At 43.6% G+C, this 18,468-nt stretch overlaps 1 protein-coding gene across 3 annotated transcripts in view; it reads right to left on the bottom strand.

Annotated features, from left to right (window-relative positions):
* PDZD2 (PDZ domain containing 2) overlaps window positions 1–18,468 on the bottom strand; it is a 200,083-nt gene that overhangs the window by 127,278 nt on the left and 54,337 nt on the right. For all 3 annotated transcript variants that reach the window (XM_079329867.1, XM_079329868.1, XM_079329870.1), the window contains exon 2: window positions 9,020–9,836. In XM_079329867.1, coding sequence (XP_079185993.1) covers window positions 9,020–9,498 — 479 coding nt within the window. In that variant the 5' untranslated portion in view covers window positions 9,499–9,836. The remainder of the gene's footprint in view (window positions 1–9,019; window positions 9,837–18,468) is intronic.

Genomic DNA, 18,468 nt, shown 5'->3' with positions numbered 1-18,468 from the left:
TAAGAAATCAGCAAGCACTTAGTAATTCTTTAGTTATGATGGCAAAAAGAAACACTGGTCAAAGTGTTGGAGGATGGGAAGAAAGACTTCTCTGACTTTTGTTTCATTGGATTGTTACTCTGCTAGCCTGAACGCATTCCAGTGATCAATTAATGGCATAAGAAACACAAGTCAAAGTTATTGCTATATTGACCAATTATTTATCTTCTTGGTTGTATGTTTTGGGATTTTTTGAGGCTTTTTTGTTTTTCTTTTTAAGGTCATGTGGTTACCTATAGTGCCAACTATGCAGAAGGATTAAAACCAGACCTTGTCACCTTTCTAAAGGATAGAAATGAGTCTTACGCATCAGCTGAAACAGTAATCTCAGTCATGTTTCAACAATTCTGTTTTATTTTGAAAAAGGCTGAATCCAGCTTCCATCTACCTCTTGTTTCCCGCATTATTGTTAGAGAGCCTTCAGAGTCCTGTGAAGTTTGCTGCTAATAATAATTTGCCTTATTCTTGTCCTGTTTTGGAAGGTTCAAGTATTCTTGAACTGCCCCAAATCTTGTTGCAGTCCCTGCCAATTTATCTTTTCCCTGTTATTGGTCTGTTAAACATGATTTCCTTTGGAGGCTCAGGTGATCTTGCTGAACATCATACATTTCACCCAGAGAAAGAAGCAAGTACAATGAGTGATACTACAGCATCTGCAGTTGATATATATGCCTTCCCCTCTTAGCCCACATCTGATGAAAAGGAGACAGAAAAATAAGTTTCAAGGAGCATGTGATACTGCTTGGAGCTGGAGGCAAGTGTCACATCAGCTAAAAAAATGCAAGGAAATGCATTTTTTGGAAATGGAAAACCATGTTAAAAAAAAATCCCATCCCAAAAGCCATCCACTGCAACAGCTGTCTCTGTGATTACATATCTGTCTCTTTGCTGATCTTACCTATGTTTATTGTATTTATCCTCTCACTTATGTCCATAGATGGCAGGTTCATGCTGACAAACCATCTCTCTGAGGCTAATGTTGAGCCTCTGACTCAGGAACTATCTCCTGTTCATAATTTTTCAACCCTCCCTGCTCCTGTCCTTTCCAGTCCGGGGCAGATTCCCAGTGACAGGAGGTAAGTGGGTTTTAAGCTGACATTACTGTTAATGCTTTTAGCTCTGGGGAGGTCACAGTTCAGTTCTAGTCCATCATGGAGGGCAGCCACGATCACACCACCCACAGGCTGGCAAGGAAGTACCACACACAGAATCACCTGAGCACAAGCTGTCTCCCCACAAAGACTGAGGCAAAGAAGGTGTTAAGCACTTCTGTCTTCTCATCTGCAGTTACTAAGTTCCCTCCCCTATGATCATGGTCTGCTTGCAGAGCAGCCACAAAACACATCTAAGAATGAGAATGCTGCTCACTTAGCCCAGTGCTGTAAGAAAAAACATTTGAAGGAGGGCTGGAGAAGTTATGCCTTTCCAGGACTCATGGAATATCAGTCAGTACAGGTGGAAAAGGACAACCTCTCAGGATTCTCACTGCCACTCAGTAACCTGCTCCAGTCACCTCTTCTTGCAGCAGCTCATATCTTCTGTCTCAAGAAAATCAGTCTTTAGCCCACAGCCTGCTTTGTGCAAAATTGCAGACTCCCAGAATATGAAGAGAAAGTCACGTTTACAGTTTAGAAGATGCTGGGAATGACTGCAAGTGGCAAACGGGTGTGTAAGGGCACAAGCATTATAGAAAGAGGAGGAATAATGGGCACAGAATGTTCCTTGCTTGTGTCTTTGAACATCTGTATTTTTAATTATTGATGGCTATAACACTGTTCTATGCTAGTAAATGCACTGCTGGAGAGGCTGTGAGAATAACTGATGCTGTGGCTGAAGGCCTCACCTGCTACTTGGCTGAGCAGTGGAAAAAAACAACTCTTCTTCTGTACATTCCAGCAGTTTGCCAATTAGCTAAGTTCTGCTGCACCCTGACTGTATTTCTAGATGACCTGACAGCATGGGATGCTTGCTGCGTTTCAGGCTGAAAATCCCACTCAGGATGTAAAAGGGATCCTGCTGGCACTCTGGTATCAGGGAAAATGACAAGGCACAAGGCTGAGTCACCAAAACAGGTTGTTCCCAAAGTGGATGAGCAGGGAGGGAAGAGCAGGGAGGGCAAAGCTCCCTCCACAACACTGTGTTGGTTTTCTTGTAATTATAGAGTGATCAGAACAGCAAATTAAATGGAAAGGCACAGCTATACACTGAGCAACAAGGCACAGATTTCTAATCAGAATTTTCACAGCTCATTGAAACAAAAACAAAGCACAGGAAAAACCCTTTCTATAGTCTCTGAAGCTTTTCCACCTCCTAAGGCAGCACCACCAACCTCTGTCCAAGTTTTTTCAAGCCTGGTGCAATACCTCTGAAAAGCAAGCATGCAGAGGCTGGGCCGGGAGCAATTTTGGCAGATGACCATGAGGATTTTGCCTAGTTATGCATGTATGCTCCTGGGAAATCACAATTTCTAGAGGGAGGCCAGCTCTGCTGTTCAGTGCTGACACCATGTAGAAGGCAATGACAGGCATTTTGATCCCTACATTTTCGCATAAACATCCAAACACATAGAGGATGTGAGCTATTTAAATCAGTGGAAATCTTTCCATCATTTTTATGGGATTTAGATAAAACTCATCTGAGCAAGAAGATAAATAAGATGGAAATTTGAGGGGGATGAGGGGTTCAGAAAGTCTATTGAGGAGGCAGTTGTAGTGATAGGATTTTGATAATGGCCATTGCTACAAGAGAATGAGTTGTGCCTCCACAGAATCTTGGCATGGGGACATTGAGAGAAACAACAGGAACTGGAGGGTGAGGAGGGGAAACCAAGTGAACACACGCTCAGATTAATAAAGCAAAGAGGACAAACCAGCTAAATGATCTCTGCTGAGTCTGGGGATTAGTGACCTTCTGTTTAAGACTTTGGCTCTTAAGAGAGGATTTGGAATAAAGCTCATTTCTTCAGAGCAATTTATTTCTCAACACGTGTGTCTAAGTCTGCTCATACCTTCCAGGAAACATAAAAGAAGGGAAGAAAAACATCTCTTTCTTAGTTTCTTAGTCCTGCTATATTTTAAGGGAGGGGAGAGGCAAGAATTTATATCCACTATCAAGTAGAGGATTTATATCCAGTGTCAGTGTAAAACACAGCAGCAATGCTTCAGAGGGAACTGCATGCTCCAGACTTCAGGAGCACAGTGAGACTTAGACTATGCCTTGCAAATGTTAGACATCCATAGGCTTTCTCTCATTTTACACAGGTTTTTTACTGTATCCCAGCCCACAGCAGCTCAACTGGATGAGGAAACACTCATCCAAAATGCCTATGTGCTGCTTATTTTCCATCCTCAGGACTCTTACACCAGACAGCTTGGAGGGCAAGTCAGCACAGGTTTCTCATCCCTGCCCATGATAACAAGTCCCAGGTCTCAATCTCTGTGCCCTGATCCATCACTTAACAGCATGAAGATCAGTAATATGATATAAAAAAGGAAACTAATTCAATTCCACAACAGGTTGGGGGTATTTTTTAGGTCAGCTATGAGAATTCTCTTCCCTGAGACTGCATTTGGAGGCTGCAGTCTCCAGGACCACTGTATTTGTTTTTCGCTGTGTAGTCAGTGCTGTTAATATTTTAACAAGGAGCTCCCACAGAAATGTTTGCCCCTTGGCCAAGGGCAAAAGGACAGGATAAATTTCCATTATTTTTCCTATTAAAGCAAAAATATTTTCTTGTGGACATAACCAAAAGAACGCCCTACTAACACCAGGCAAAGCAGCTGCTTATACTGAGCAGCACTTTGTGTTGGCAGCACTTTTGCTTTAGGAAAGAGGTGAAAAAACAAAGTAGAACAGAGCAATCGATCCATGCAACCTGACGTGCCTGGGAGGTGGGGGTGCTGAGAAAAAGCTTTCCATGAAGACCAGTGATGATTTTCTTGGGGTGATTTTTCTGTAATAGAAAGAATGTATAAAGGAGATTGCACTGCCAGGAAGATAAATCCCCAAAAACTTCAATAAAACACAATACCATCATAGGCAGAAAGACCTGAACCACCCTCTTCCACCACAGCACAGGCATTCAGACACCCCAACACCCAACCCTACTAAGGAATGGATTTGTAACCCAAAACATGGTCTGATGTCCTGAGGGAGTGCAGTCCTTGATGCTGGCTCCCACAGTAACCCATCCCCACACATCAGTAGGGGCACATGGATGAATTTTGAACACACTGCTGAGTAACACAGTGCAACAAAATCTTGCAGGTGGTCCAACTGCAGCTGCCAGGATAGGGACAAAGTAGTCATGGCAAGGACAGCCAGCCTCCTGAGGCAATGACAATGCCTGAACATGGCATGGCAGGAAGCAGTGCCTCATGGAAAATGAAAAACTGGAGCACTTGAATATCAAAGAGCGACCACATTTGGAGGGGAAGGATGTTTCTCCCAGCAAGAAAATATTTCTATTGCAGGAGCAAAGCAGTTTATTTTAAAAAAACAATCCCATTCAAACTTCTGAGGAAAGGTGATCTCAATAAATAAGTGCCTTGAAGGTTTGCTCTTCAGAAAAAACAGTTTTTAAATCACACTCAGATTTTTGAGCAGCTTTACTCAGACACAGCAAAGGTTTCACTGCTCCCAGCCCCACGGCGCATACACTGCTCTACAGGTACAGGTCTGCTCCTTGTCTGCAGGGCTCACAATAAGGGAATAGAGAAGATTGCCCTCATTAAGACCCTTCTTCAGGGCAGAATCTGTCTCTAATTACAGCCAGGAACTGCATTATTTGTTTGCAACACCAGCAAGAACTTGGTTTTTTTTTATGAAGAACATCAAGATTTCATGCAGCAGAGCCCAGGACTGTTAATGACTGCCACACCAGGCAGCACAAAGTGCTGTGCACATTTTGAGACCTGTGATTCTGTTGGACATTTTGAATAGTCCTAGTGCTAGCACTAGCACTTCAGCTGCTAGCACTTAGACAGAGGCAGGACTGTGCTTAGAATGCCTGTGTATCACACACCTACTAATGGCATTGATGTGTGAGGAGGAGCAGGACTTTATCCTCATAGTTCCAGATATCTTGGAGGCATGGACATAGGATTTGCTGTAGCAGCAAGCATTTAAGAAAAACTTTGGCTCTACTGAAAACCCTCAGCTTCAGGTAAAGTAAAAGTTTTGCCTTCAGTAGTGGCACTTGAAGCTCCCTCTTCATTGCAGACTTGATTCCTGAAGGTCTTTCTCAGCATCTTAGAAAATAAACTGATTTCCCTGAAATTTGGCATGCCATATCTGAGGAGGAGTCTTAGCAACTCCCTCCAGGACATGACTGAAAAGGAGAGACTAAGAAAGAACTGTGCAAAGGTACTGCTGTCAAAACATTTCTCTTGTCATTTTTTTGGAAGCAACTCCAGTTTGTGGGTTAAAAAGAAGCCAGCCACTTCTCTGACTGTATTCCCACATACGGTAATGTTTGGTAATTTTTGGCAATGAGAAAGATGATATTTTGAAGGAGTGGTTGGGTTTTCTCGATGACAAAATTGTAATAGTATCTCATGTTTCTACCACACTGTCATCACTGGTAAGGTATCTTACTCTGCTTCTTTCAAGAATGAATTTGGAAAACTACTTAGCACTGATTTTAAAGATTAAATGTATATGGTAGCTGTGTCCAAGCACTGCAGCTATGCCTGATGAAATTCATAATAAAATATTTCAAACTGAATTATATTCATGACAAAATAATTTTTTTGCAGTGCTCCCAGGACTTGCTCAATGAAGCCCCATTCAGTTATGTTCAAAAAATGAAGGATTCATCTGTCACCTGTAGAAATACTAACAGCCTCCCTCCAGTAAGTGAGTAATAGCCCAAAACGAGTAGAGTAGATCCAAACTACATAGGAAGTTGTCTGGGGGAACATAACCCATGAATTTTGGAGATACAATTGTATATAGACAGAAGATAAATAAATAGGCAGAGTTTTGACTAACCTTTGTTCAGTATTCAACACAGCTAATTTCCCTGCAATTGTGTTTGACAGGCACACACAATTTGCTAACTCTAAAGAGAGCAATAATTTTCCCTCAATCGCTAACATCACCGAAAATGACACCACCTACGTTATTTATCTCTAATGTAATAATACCCTGTTAGGCAAAGAGCTTTGATGATTTTATTACTGCATAATGTTTCTCTAAATGAAAAGAAAGAAAAAAAAATAAAAGAAATAAGTTCAGCAATAATCAACCTGTCTCTGCTGTTTACATGGAAATCAGGTGGAATTTAAATAAATGACTTTTCTTTAAAGAAGTCATATTCAGCTTTCCTAGCAAGGAGAGACAGATGAGTGGTACTCACAGCTGGCTCCTCCAGTAAATGTTGTGCTGCTCTTACTGTGTCTGACCCCATCACCACTCCATGAGACAAGAGGACCTGTAGGCACACCAGGGAGGTCCCTGTCTATCTAGAGCTGCCAAATCTGTTCCAGCTGCAGTCATCTGCCCCTGCATCCTCCAGAGGCTGACCACATCCATAGGACAGCCAGCAGAAGGGACTCTGTGCCCTCACCTCTTCTTTCTTGTTTTCTGGTGTGTTGATTCAGCCCCTTGGAACAGGGAGGGTTTGGATGGCAGGTTGGAACTAGAGCTGAGTGTTCAGGGTACGTGAGAACACTTTGCATATCCTACTGCAGAGCTGGGAAATGGCAAGCTCTGGGACCCCCTTGCCAAATCCTCCACTGTTAAGGGAAGAAATCAGAAGATTCCCCATAGCATCAGTTTGAAAAACTCCTTCATGAGGCAAGATGGGGATGCCCTGAAACACTTAGCCCATGTAGAATAAACACATAAGCAGTGATTTTGCTTGCCTAATCCAGCCTGGTGCTGCAGGAGCTAAGGCAGTATTTTACTTTCACTGACCATGTGCAGGCTCCACTAAGTAAATCACACGACAAATCAGAGCACCCATAGCCCCTTGTATCAATCTGGAAGTGTTTCTCACTCAGACAGAGAATAATTGAGTCAGAACTACTATTTAATGTGCTGTCCTGCCCTAACATTACCTTGAAAAACCAAGGGAAAAAGGTCTCTGCTACTTCCACCATAGCAGTAATATGGAATTACTCTAGCAAAGCTTCCTCTTAGAATCAGTCTTCCCAGAAAGCAAGCTGATGTTGACCTTCAGCCTATTATAAATTACAAGTACATCTCTTCTGAGGACCCCAATGGAGAAAGCTACTGCAAGACTCTCAAAGTATCCTCAAGCACTACAGATAAAAAGTGTGGGAACATGGGGTTGGAGCTGCCAGCCAGCTCCCTGATAGGCAAAATCCAGCTCTCCAAACTGGCAGCATCCTCAAGGACCCAAACTGTCATCCATCAACATCACCATTGTCAAATAGCAGTCAACAGTAGGTTAGGCAAGGATGCTTTGGATGCTGAAAATAAAACAGATTTTGACTAAGAAATGTCCTAAATTTTGGCCTAAATTGGATGTAGAATATTCTAAAACAGGATTTTAAGAACAACACTGGCCCCACACTACCAAAACTCCGCCTTCGTAATGGCCAAAAAAAGTAAGGAAAATGGAGCACTTGGTTCCCATTAGCTGCAGTCAATCACAGCTTGCTGGTTCAATAACACAGCTTTCCAAAAGGAACAAGCCCTAAATTAAGCCTTCAGGGACAGGCCAAGAAGGACAGATATCCAAATATTTTCAACTTCATTTGCTATTATCTCTCATTTTGCATTATTAATAAGATAACTGCCCACTGCAAGCAATTCCCTTGAATTCAGAAACAGTGACATCTGACTGTTAGGGGAAACAGCAAACTAACTGCCTATTGCCATAAACACTCTCAAATTTGGAGGTGCCACTGATTGATACTGCCACACTGCCAACATCGACACATTCATTGAATCACAAGCTACCAATTACAGAGGGGTGTTTTCATACCTGTGAAACCACAGAAGGTTGAGCTGCCCAGCACCCACAGATTGAGGAGTCACTGCTTTTATTCTGCCATGTGTCAGAATTGGGAGTGATAGTTAAAACTCCTGCCACTGCTGGTTGGGATCACTTCACTAGGACTTGGTTTTCAGAAGTGTCTATCCCGAAAATAAATTCTGTTTGGCAAGAAGGGGAGGATTTCATGCCCTCTGGTACATTGTAACCTCAGGTGTGAATGAACATTTACATCCTCATCTACAGCAAAGAAAGGTTTTTGCCTTTGCAAAGGGTAATGTGAGAAAGTTTACCAGCCCACAAAGTGCAAAACTTGAACAATAACTGATTTTACACCATGGAATAGCTGAATTAACAAAAAAAAAGAAAAAGAAAAAAAAAGAAAAAAAGAAAAAAAACCCCACAAGAATAATCTATCATTGCAAGAATCTTAATTTTTTTATTTGAACTCCTAAAGATTTCGTTTTCTGGGTCAGAAGACATCAGAAGAGAGCAAATGCCCTTAAAATCAAAGGGAAATTATTAAAATGAAGTTGTTCCAAACTGGAAAACACAAAAATGTCTTGCTTTTAGAAAGTCTCAGACAACATCTAGCTGTCAAGCACGCTTCCCTGAACTGAAATAATTCAACAAAAATAAGAAGCACCTGTAAAAATATCTTCCAGAGCTGCTGCATATGTGTTCATTTTTGCTTAAGGAAACAGTTTTATACAAACCCAGGAAGGCTCCTGTTTTAGTGGAGCCCCTCTGGTGATTATGATGTATAATTTTTTGACCCAGTGACCCCTGAAAATTTTCCAGCGGAAGTGTGAGTAGCACATGCAGCCTAATTATCAACTCGCTTTCGTTACTTATTTTCTGCAAGACCTTCAGAATGAACTCAGGGCTCTCTCAGGGGCTGGAAAGCGAAGGTCAGAACCTCTGCTCCTGGACTTCCATTAGGATCAGCTGTGACTTGCACCATGGCGCAGCAGAGGCAGCTGCTGCTGCTGCTGCTGGCGGCTCTTGCAGCCTTACCTCGCTCCGGTGACATCCACGCCGACCATCAGCTGCCCGTTCAGGGAAAGGATCTCGTCTTTCAGGCGCACTCTCCCGCACTTCCCGGCCGGGCTGTTCTTCTTCAAGTCTGTCACCCAGATGCACCCAACGTCAAGCACAGGCCCCTTATGTGCCTTCCTCTTCTTTCCTCCCCGACGCTTCTCCCCATAGTCCCCCAGAGCAGGGATATTCCCAAAGCTCAAGCCCAGGACCTCATTTTTCCGCATCTCTTGGGCCAGGTACATGGTGCAGATCTCCGTATCCGAAGTCCCACAGCTCCCTGGCTGCAGATTGCTCTCGTCCACCGAGAAGTTGAGCTGGATGTACTCACTCAGCTTCTGGACGGCCGAGCGGCAGAGCTGCTGCTCGGCTCCCTCGGCTCCCTCCCGCCGGCTGTTCTGCAGCCACTGGCACAGGAGGGGCAGGAAGATCCCCGCGTTGTCCTGTGTGATGGGCATCGCTGTCCCTGGGCATCCCCTCACGCCATCAGCCCCGGCCCCAGTCGCCTCCCTGGGCGCCCGTCGTGGCCCCCCGCAGCCCCTGGGGACATGCTGGAGTGCGGCTGCAGGTCCAAAGCGAGCTCCATCTAGCCCCACGGAGGTTTTTGGGGTGTTCCAGCTGACCAAGAGCAGTCAAGGAAGGACGTTTGCTGCCCAGGCGCTACAGCCAGCCCTATGAACAGGCAGAGGGTCAAGTTTCTGAGCGTCTGTGGCTGTTCAGGCCTGCCTGCTGCCGGCGTTCTCGCTCCGTCAGGAACAAAGCGTCCTTCCCACCCCGGTCAGGGCAGCGCCTCGTCCTGCAAGGGCAAAGAACAGCGTGGTCAGAAGCGCCAGAGAACCACTGCAGGCCCGGCCGAGGCCCGGCGCGGCCCGCACGGCCTGGCCGCTCTCCTTCAGCGATTTACCACTTGAGGGCACCAGCTGCTCTCCTCAGCTAGGGAATAAAGGTCACCATCAGCTCCTGACCTCCGCGGGGAAACGCGGGCTGCCGAGCCCGGGGATGCTGCTGCCGCCGCCCCGGGGCTCGCAGAGGACACTCCTGGCAAACGCGCTCCAGGCGAGGAGCCGGAGCGGCACCGGCCTCACCGCGACTGGAGGGACAGCTCTGCCGTCGGGGATTTTGGGCTGGGATAGGATTAAACCGGACCCTTCCCAGAGTTATATCCCTCCCCACCAAGCTGCACAAGGGATGGGCAGCAGCAAACGCGGAGGGTGAGGACACCGATGGGATCCCTCCCTTCGTGGCAGCAGTGGCCACAGCCACCTTGTGGGTAAGACATCCAAGGGAAGTGACCATTCCAAGGGAAATGACCATCCAGTTTCCTGGGAAAAAAGGAAGGCAGGTGAATTCCCCGATTTCCTGCAGCTAGGAGAAGGAGGCACACAGGCATCCAGGAGTCAGTGGAACTGGGGGTTAGCACACAAGAGGGTGAGACAGAGTTTTTTCTCAGGATTGTTAGGATCTATGGAACAACAAAAAACACTGACACGAGTCAAGTCTGTTTGACTGGTTTCTTTCAGGGCTTTATTTTCCAGCAGTGGATGCTGCTCAGTGAGGTGTGTACCAGGAAAGCCAAAGATAGCAGCAGCTTTGAGCTTGCAGCCTGCAGGTCTGCTGTTGCAGATTTGTATGAAAGGCTTGTGTTAGGTAGAAAAGCTGTAGAAAGAGCTTGTAACCCCAGAAGAATGAGTGTAGAGGGATGCTCTTGCAAAATGCTGCCACCCAGAAGCTGTATCCAAAGTTCTGCCATCTCCTTGGCTGTGGGGCACTACCTGAATGGACAGGAGTGACCCCAACACAGCTCAGGCAGGGACAACAACAGATCAGGGCCACCTGTGATGCTCATGCAGGGGGACACCAGCACCTTCACCAAGACAGTGATGTTGCACCAAGGGTTCCACAGGGATAGACATCAGCTTGGGAAAGAAGGGACTGGCCCCCTGCTTAGTGAGAGGGACCTATGAGCTAGGCTCAGGGTAGGAAAAACAGGGAAGGAAGAGGGAAGAATAAAGACAAACTGCCCAGGCACACATCTAAAACAAGAGGTGATAATACAGATACAGACTGACCAGGAGATAAGGTTAAATCTTCTGGACATTTTAGATACCTAATGCAACACTGGTGAATGTGTGGGATTTTTAAACACAGAACTTAAGTCTTATTTAAGATCTCATATTTAAGACAAAAGCTATTGTTTGATTGACACAACTGGAACTTGCTGTAGTAAGACCTATATCTGAAATACTGATCTGAAAATGTGTAGCTTATATGTGGACCGACAAAGAAAAAGTAGAGGCAGAATCTCTTAGCACACTGAGATGATGTGCATATTTGTTCTGAGCTCCAGAACACAGGGAGAGGACAAATTGCTAAATATCTGGTTGATAATAAAGGTGGAAAGCACAAAACAAAACAAAATAAATATAAGAGAGGGTACAATAAACCCTAAACCAAGAACCTGATAACAGCTGACTCAATGGTAGTGGGAAAGTAGAAGCATGAGATCTCTCCTAGGAAAAGAAAGCAGCAGGAGATGGAAAATCCTGGTGCCTTCAGAGCAACATTCTGACATAATGGACAGGGTCAAGTAATCAGCAGGGAAATGCCTCCAGAGAAAAATGTGTTTGGGGTAAGAAGGTGGAAAGAAACTCATGTAAGAATGCCTGTAAAATCAAGGGAATTGGAACAGCAAAACAGAAATGCCTGGCTTCTGTACATTTAAAAAAAAAAAAAAACCTGCTAGGAGAGAATTCATGGGGAAGAGTTTAAAGGGAAAAGAAATCAAGGTGAGCTGTAGTTTCTTGAAGAAACAATATTTTGTGTTTAAAAGGCAGGGGCACAATAGCATCTCAATGAAGAAGGATCAGAAGACTTAGCAGCATCACGAGCTTTTTATTTTCCTCAAAGACAAGAAGAAAGAATATTCAAAGGTTACTGAGCACAAGTTTAAAAAAATAGTGTGAACACATAGGAAAAAATAATAGAAACATGAGGGTATAAAAATGAAATGAAACTTGCAGAGGAAAAAAAAAGTTACCCTTTATATGCATATTAATACCAAGAAGGCAATTCGGAAAAATATTGCTCAGAAAGAAAGTTATTGAAAAATTACACCAAAAGAGTCAATGCTGGTTTGAATTTTGCTTTAGTCTTTGTTAAAATTGCTAACTATGCATGGGGGATTAGTACACAGTGTGATACAGTATCACTACAGAGGCTTACTGTCCTCTTCTCTGCCTGTTCCAGGTATTTCCAGTCCAGCAGAGTGGGATAAACCACCATAAATTTCCTTCATAACCAGCTATAACCATCTCAGATACCTCCCTGTTAATCACTTGTGGAAACTCAAACAGGTAAGGGGCAGAATTAAGGACAACAGCAAAAGCAGTGGCTGTCTTCAAGGATAGAAAGAGAAGCAGCAGAAAAATGTGACATCAGTCAGTCTAGCATCAATCACCCTACAAACTCCAAATCAAACAGAGAAATAGTTTGCATGTATGTGGAAGAGAACAAAAACATAAGCAGCAGCAGACACAGGAGAGGCAAGAATAAAATCATGTGAAATGATTTTTCTTTTCATAATGGAGAATTTGTTGGATGTCATTTATCTGGCCTTTATTATAGCTTTTGTCACTGTCTCAACTTTCTCATAAATATACTAGGGAAATATGATTAAATGAGAGTACTATAAATCCATACCCAGGGAGTAGTTAATAATGACATTCTTTGAAAACAGAAGGACACTGCAAGTGGAGCTCTGCTGGATCTATATAGTCTAGTTCTGCTCAGCACATTCATTAGTGACCTGGACAATGACAGTGAGCACACATATTTAATCTGCAGATTACACAAAGCTGGGCGTGTCTGCAGACACACTGGAGAACAGGATTAGCATCTAAAATATCTTGGCAAAAATCAGAAAAACATGCTCTAAAATTTAGAGTAAAGTTCATCAAGGACAAATGCAGAGTACTACAAAAGGAATATCTGACTTAGAAAGTGTTGGCTGTGTGGCAAATGTTTGGCAAGAGTATGCAGCACTTTCACAGATTCACAGAATCACAGAATCACAGAACCACAGAATGGATTGGGTTGGGAAGGAACGTGGTCCCAAACTCCCCTGCCATGGGTAGGGAACTTTCCACCAGACCAGCTTGGCTTTGAGCATTTTCCAGGGTTTGTAGGGAATAATTCCTGTCAATCTCCTGCTGTTGGAGGAATAAAAAAAAGGGTCATGGTCCCAGAATTATGTCAGTGGGGACAAAGTCAACAAGGCATCTGAAGTATTTCTGTAGCCTCACATGGGGCTGGGAAGGTCTCAGCAGCAAAACTGTCTGGTGGAGCAGAGCTCCATGTCTTGCCAGTCCTGAAAGTGTGGCTTACTAGGAAGTACTCAAAGAATTAGGGCCTGCTAAAAAGGAGAAAGTATTGCAGTGTGTGAAATAAAGGTTCTCATGTACTTTAAAATGCCCCACAGTGACCATGAGGAGAAAAGCAGTCTGTTCCTCTTGTCCATGATGGCATAATGTATGTGAATCACATCCAGGTAGATTTAGGGTAGTGGTTAGGTAACACTCAGAAGGATGAAGAATATCAAGGCACTGGGCAACACCATCTCAGGTGCTGGAGTCTCCATCACTCATGGTCTCTGCAGAAGGTAGACATATGCCATGCACAATGACTAGAGCCAATATATCTTGGATTGTGGGAGAAAGTAGATCTCACCATTTCAATCCCTCTTACTTTTGCTTCCTTCAACATCATTTTCTGTCCTAGTGAGGTAAGAGCTCATTTAATGGATAACATCCTGTGAGTTATGAGAATGACACCCTTGTGACAATGACACCCTTTGCTTTAACAGTAAACTTTGTCACAGTTCTCAGTGATCATACAGGGGTCAGAACCACTCAAGATCTAGAGAAAATTGGACCAGATCATTCTTTGAGGCTCTTTTTACCTAATAATTTAAGGAGTTTTGCTCTCAGCTGTTTATCAGTTTTGACATTGGGTAGACATATTATGGACTGTCTTTTGCCAGCTATCCCCAGATCAAAAGCACTGCCAGGGCCTCCAGCCTGGAGATCTTGGGATTCCTTGAAAGCAGTTCAGAGTTTTAGCTCGAGTCTCGAAATCCCCTCTGCATTGGCAAAGGGCACTGATGTTGACTTCAGCTTCAATCCTGCAGTTAGCCGAACTGGAGCGTTCAAAGGCATCTGCATTCCACGCAAAACTCATCCATCATTCATTTAGCAACATTGCTGGAGGGCTCTCCCCCTCCATGCACACAAATCCCTCCAGAGATAGAGGATGACGGCCCCCTCCGAGCCGCCGGAGGCTGGCAGCCTTCAAAACCCCATTCCTGCTCCCCACAGGAAAAGCTGCGGGCGTCGATACGCTGCGGGTTGCCTGTCTACGCCCCTGAGCTCACTGCAGAGCCACGGCAGACACTTAAATTAATCATGTAGATAATTATACAGTACTTTCAAGGGATTTGATATTCTCAAACAAAACCTTCTGGCTTTGGAAAAATTACTCCAGACAAGCATAAATAGGAAATACTCCTTCCAGATGTAACAGACAGCACTGAGCTGAATGCCTTTGCGCTGGTGAGAAGAGCAGCTCAGGTGTCCATTGCCAATGGAAGCAAAAAATAGAAAGGTGGTAAGTTGTTCATCAGGGGAAATAATAGACCTGCCTGATAAAAATGGAAAGCTCAATGCTAAGAAGAAATTTATTTTTACTCCTGATTTCCACAAAATAAAACTCAAGACCCATGGGAGAAAATTTCACGGAGTCACCACCACTTTGCTTACTTTCTGTAGGTGACAGATCTGCCAGACCACCCCACTTACCTCGCATGAAGTACAGACCTATGTACAAAATACTCTGATTTTATGCCCACCCTGGAATTGCCTAGAGTTGTCTGGAGTAAAACAAGCCAGAACTGGGAGTGGGCAGCCCCATGGCCCCAAAGTCCCCTGTCCTTCAAAAATGAGTCCCTGTTCCTGGGGACAAATTTCCACCAAAGAGATTTTGTCCTGGTTGCTCTGAATCCCTCTGAGGCTACTGATTCACACTCTCTGGTAATTAAATCTCCCATCTTACCTAGATCTCAGTAGTGTGGTCTGTTGAGATTTTTCATTAGCAGTTTCAAGGATAAAGCAAATTAAGATTTTGCAATTAGGATGTTTGCAAGCTCAGAACATCTCAGCTGGGAAAGTACTGGGGTGGAAAAAGGGAAAGTACTGAGTTGATATGAAAACAATACTAGTCCTGCTCAAATAGAAGGATCATGTGGTGCAGAGACAGCATGACCACTAAATTTGAGGAGGACCCACAAAAGGGATCAGCATTTCATGGGATTTCATCTTAAAAATACTCTCACCGTACTAAGTACTGATTTTAGCACTCAGGCTTACACTCCACTGCTATGGCAGCCCATGGACTGAACCCAGAGCCAGCCCACAGCACATGACAGACACCCTCCTTTGCAAGAAGAGAAGCTTTTGGGGCAGATGCTTTCAGAGGATCAGAAAGTTGCTGCAAAAACCTGTATAGAACCATAGTCCCTTCTCACCCAGCAGTGCCAACAGCCAAACCTCACTCCTTTCCATCCAACCACAAAACAATCAGCCACTTTGCATGGCTGCAGCCTGGGTGCATGTCTCTTTCCAAAGGTGAGCAGAGCTGCCTGATCCCCTTCCTTGTGCCACCAGCCACAAAGATTCTCCTGGGCATCATCAAACCCAGACCCCAGCTATCACAGCAACTTTTTCATGCTCTAATCAATAAAACTCATCGAATTTCAAATATAAGTAAAGAGCACTTACATCTCTGATATTTTGCTGGAAAGCTGCTCCAACACTTCGCATTGTTGGAAATTGTCTGTGTTTCTGGCTTAAATGCATTCATAATCAGTTTATACCCACAGACATGCAGCTTCTACAGCTCTCTGCTCTTCTTAGTGTTTATCAGCTCTTCTCATCTTCATCCCTGGAGTATTTACAGCCAGAAAAATCAGCTTTTACCTGCCCTTGTTCCACCCAGCACGCCCCCATAAGATGTGCACTCAAAGGCTGAAATACCACCCAAGTAAATAAACTGGCTATCTTCTTCTCCATTCCTCAGTAAAAGTTTTTACTTATGGCTCAGGAAGTCACACACTCTTTTCCTTCATGTTCAGCCTTTTAGTTCAAAATACCAAGTTAAAAATACGTGATGAAGGTGAAGAGAGGCTGCTTTTTTGAGGCTTTATTAGGCAGTAAAAAAAGCTGTCTTAAATGGCTGCTTACGAAAAATAAGAATATTTTCTTTAAGTAAGTTGAGGCTGGAACTGTCAAAAAGCATATGTGGATATTCAGTGCATAAACAGTAAGCTTTTTTCTTTTCTGACAAATTGATCTTTTTCTTCCTATGATGTCCTCAAAGGAATGATGTAAAGAGCTCCAATAATCACTTCCTTGTAGGGGGAAACAGAAATGTAGAGGGTCATTAAAGTGTTCCATTACCAATTTTCAAAAGGTGATTTGTGCAAATGGCCAAGATCCAATCCTCCAGGATAACCACTTTGGCATTTCCAGCCTGGCCTAAACTTCCAGAAAAACATACATACAGTTATTCCAAAAATTGTTTTCATCCCCTGAGTGAGATTACTTTATAATTGCTTTAAAGGTTATGTTTGACATATATCGTAGATCTTTTTATATATAGATGAAGGCATTGTATTTGTTTTCCTAAAGTTATCTGGGCATTTCAGTGTCAGAGAAATAAATCCATGACCAGCAAAAGGCATTCATGTACTAATTTCTATTCAAGTGTAGCTTCTACTTATTAGTTAGAAACTAATAGCAAAAAAAATTAATAGGAAAAAAATACCTCGAGACTGAATTGAGGTTTTTCACTTAAAGACACACTGTAGTTGAAAGATGAGTTTGCTGTAATGGTATGAAGTCTAAAATCCTTCAGGACAGCAGCAAATCTGTTTCATTCTGAATTACCCAGTGGTACAAATCAGATCCGGGCACACGGTTATGTTTCTGCTGAATTAGCCAGAGTGCACATTTACAGGTCAGCTTTATGCCAGCCATAGAAAGACTTCTGATATTTGACCTGGCAATAAAAATTTAAATCTTACGCTGGGAGGCTTTGAGAGATTTGAACAAATTTGAATTGACAGCAAGTTTTATAGCAGTCAGCATTTTATATTTCATGGCCTCAATGCTTTTAGTACAGCTGTAGAAGCCCTAAAGCTGGATTTTCTGCACAGTCAAACCACAGCCTCAGGTTTGACCTCCACACAAATAACCAACAGGAATGTAGGAATATTAAAACCGGGATTTTTGTTCTTTAACATCTGCTGAATCCTCATCTGAGCTTGTCACCATGGGCTCCATTTCTGGCCAAAGGAGATGAACAGGCACTCTTAGGAAATAGTTCTCTGGCCTCTTTAGGTCTTTATTTTCAGGCTAGATGCATGACATCATTCAAGTGCACCTTATGCTCCATTGCCTAAAAAATGTGTGGCCAAGTAAAACAGAGGTATCTGAATATGATCAGATGAAACCTGCTTTAAACCAGTTACCCAGGCAAACTGGGCACTGAAAAAAATCTAATAAAGCACAGCTAAATAAAGACAGTGATGAAACTGCAGACAGGTTCCCTGCAATGCTTTCTTAACTGCTTTGATTTTCAAGTATTTATGTCCACTATATTAAAGATCAAAAGACCTGTGCAAACATCTAGACTTACTAAATCAAACCTAGTAATTGCCAAGACGTTTACAGTATCAGCCCAAGCAAGCCCTGAGTACAAAGAACAGTTCACCAAGAGGACACTGGAATGGCCAAGCATGGCAATGCAAAATTCTTATAGGATATATTACACTCTGAAGGGGGGCACATTAGTTACATAAAAACCTAACCATACACTTGGATTTGTTTTTAAAATCTTGCCACCAAATAGCTCTCTATAGAAGTTATTTATTTCCAGGTGCTCTCACAGTATCCAAAACACTGGCAATCAGTAAAATCTTCCCTTAAAGAAATGAGATTGTACCCATTTTTATAAAGAGGGAATAGAGCTACAAAAACATAGGTATCCCATACAGCCTCATCTGAAGCTTTCCTGTAGGCACAGGGACACTGGAAAATTTCATAAGGACCACATGTGCCCCCACTAGGCACCACGTGGAGCACTATGTCCCACCAGAGGATGGGAAGAGAGCAAGGCTCTCCTCATGTTTCTACCCTTGTTCCAGATTGTCTGAGCACACTGCAGGACTGGATCACTCTCTGTCCAGGGACAGTGTCAGGTCTACAGCAGCTTCCACCACCAGTATTACCTCAAAGGCCATAGGGTATTTCCTTGTCAGCAGCACTGCTCAGGAGGAGCTGCCTCAGTTCTCACAAAACCAACCAGTACCTCTTGGT

The sequence above is a fragment of the Erithacus rubecula genome (assembly GCF_903797595.1).
Source record: "Erithacus rubecula genome assembly, chromosome: Z".
Taxonomy (NCBI): domain Eukaryota; kingdom Metazoa; phylum Chordata; class Aves; order Passeriformes; family Muscicapidae; genus Erithacus; species Erithacus rubecula.
This window is presented reverse-complemented; position numbering and strand designations above follow the sequence as displayed.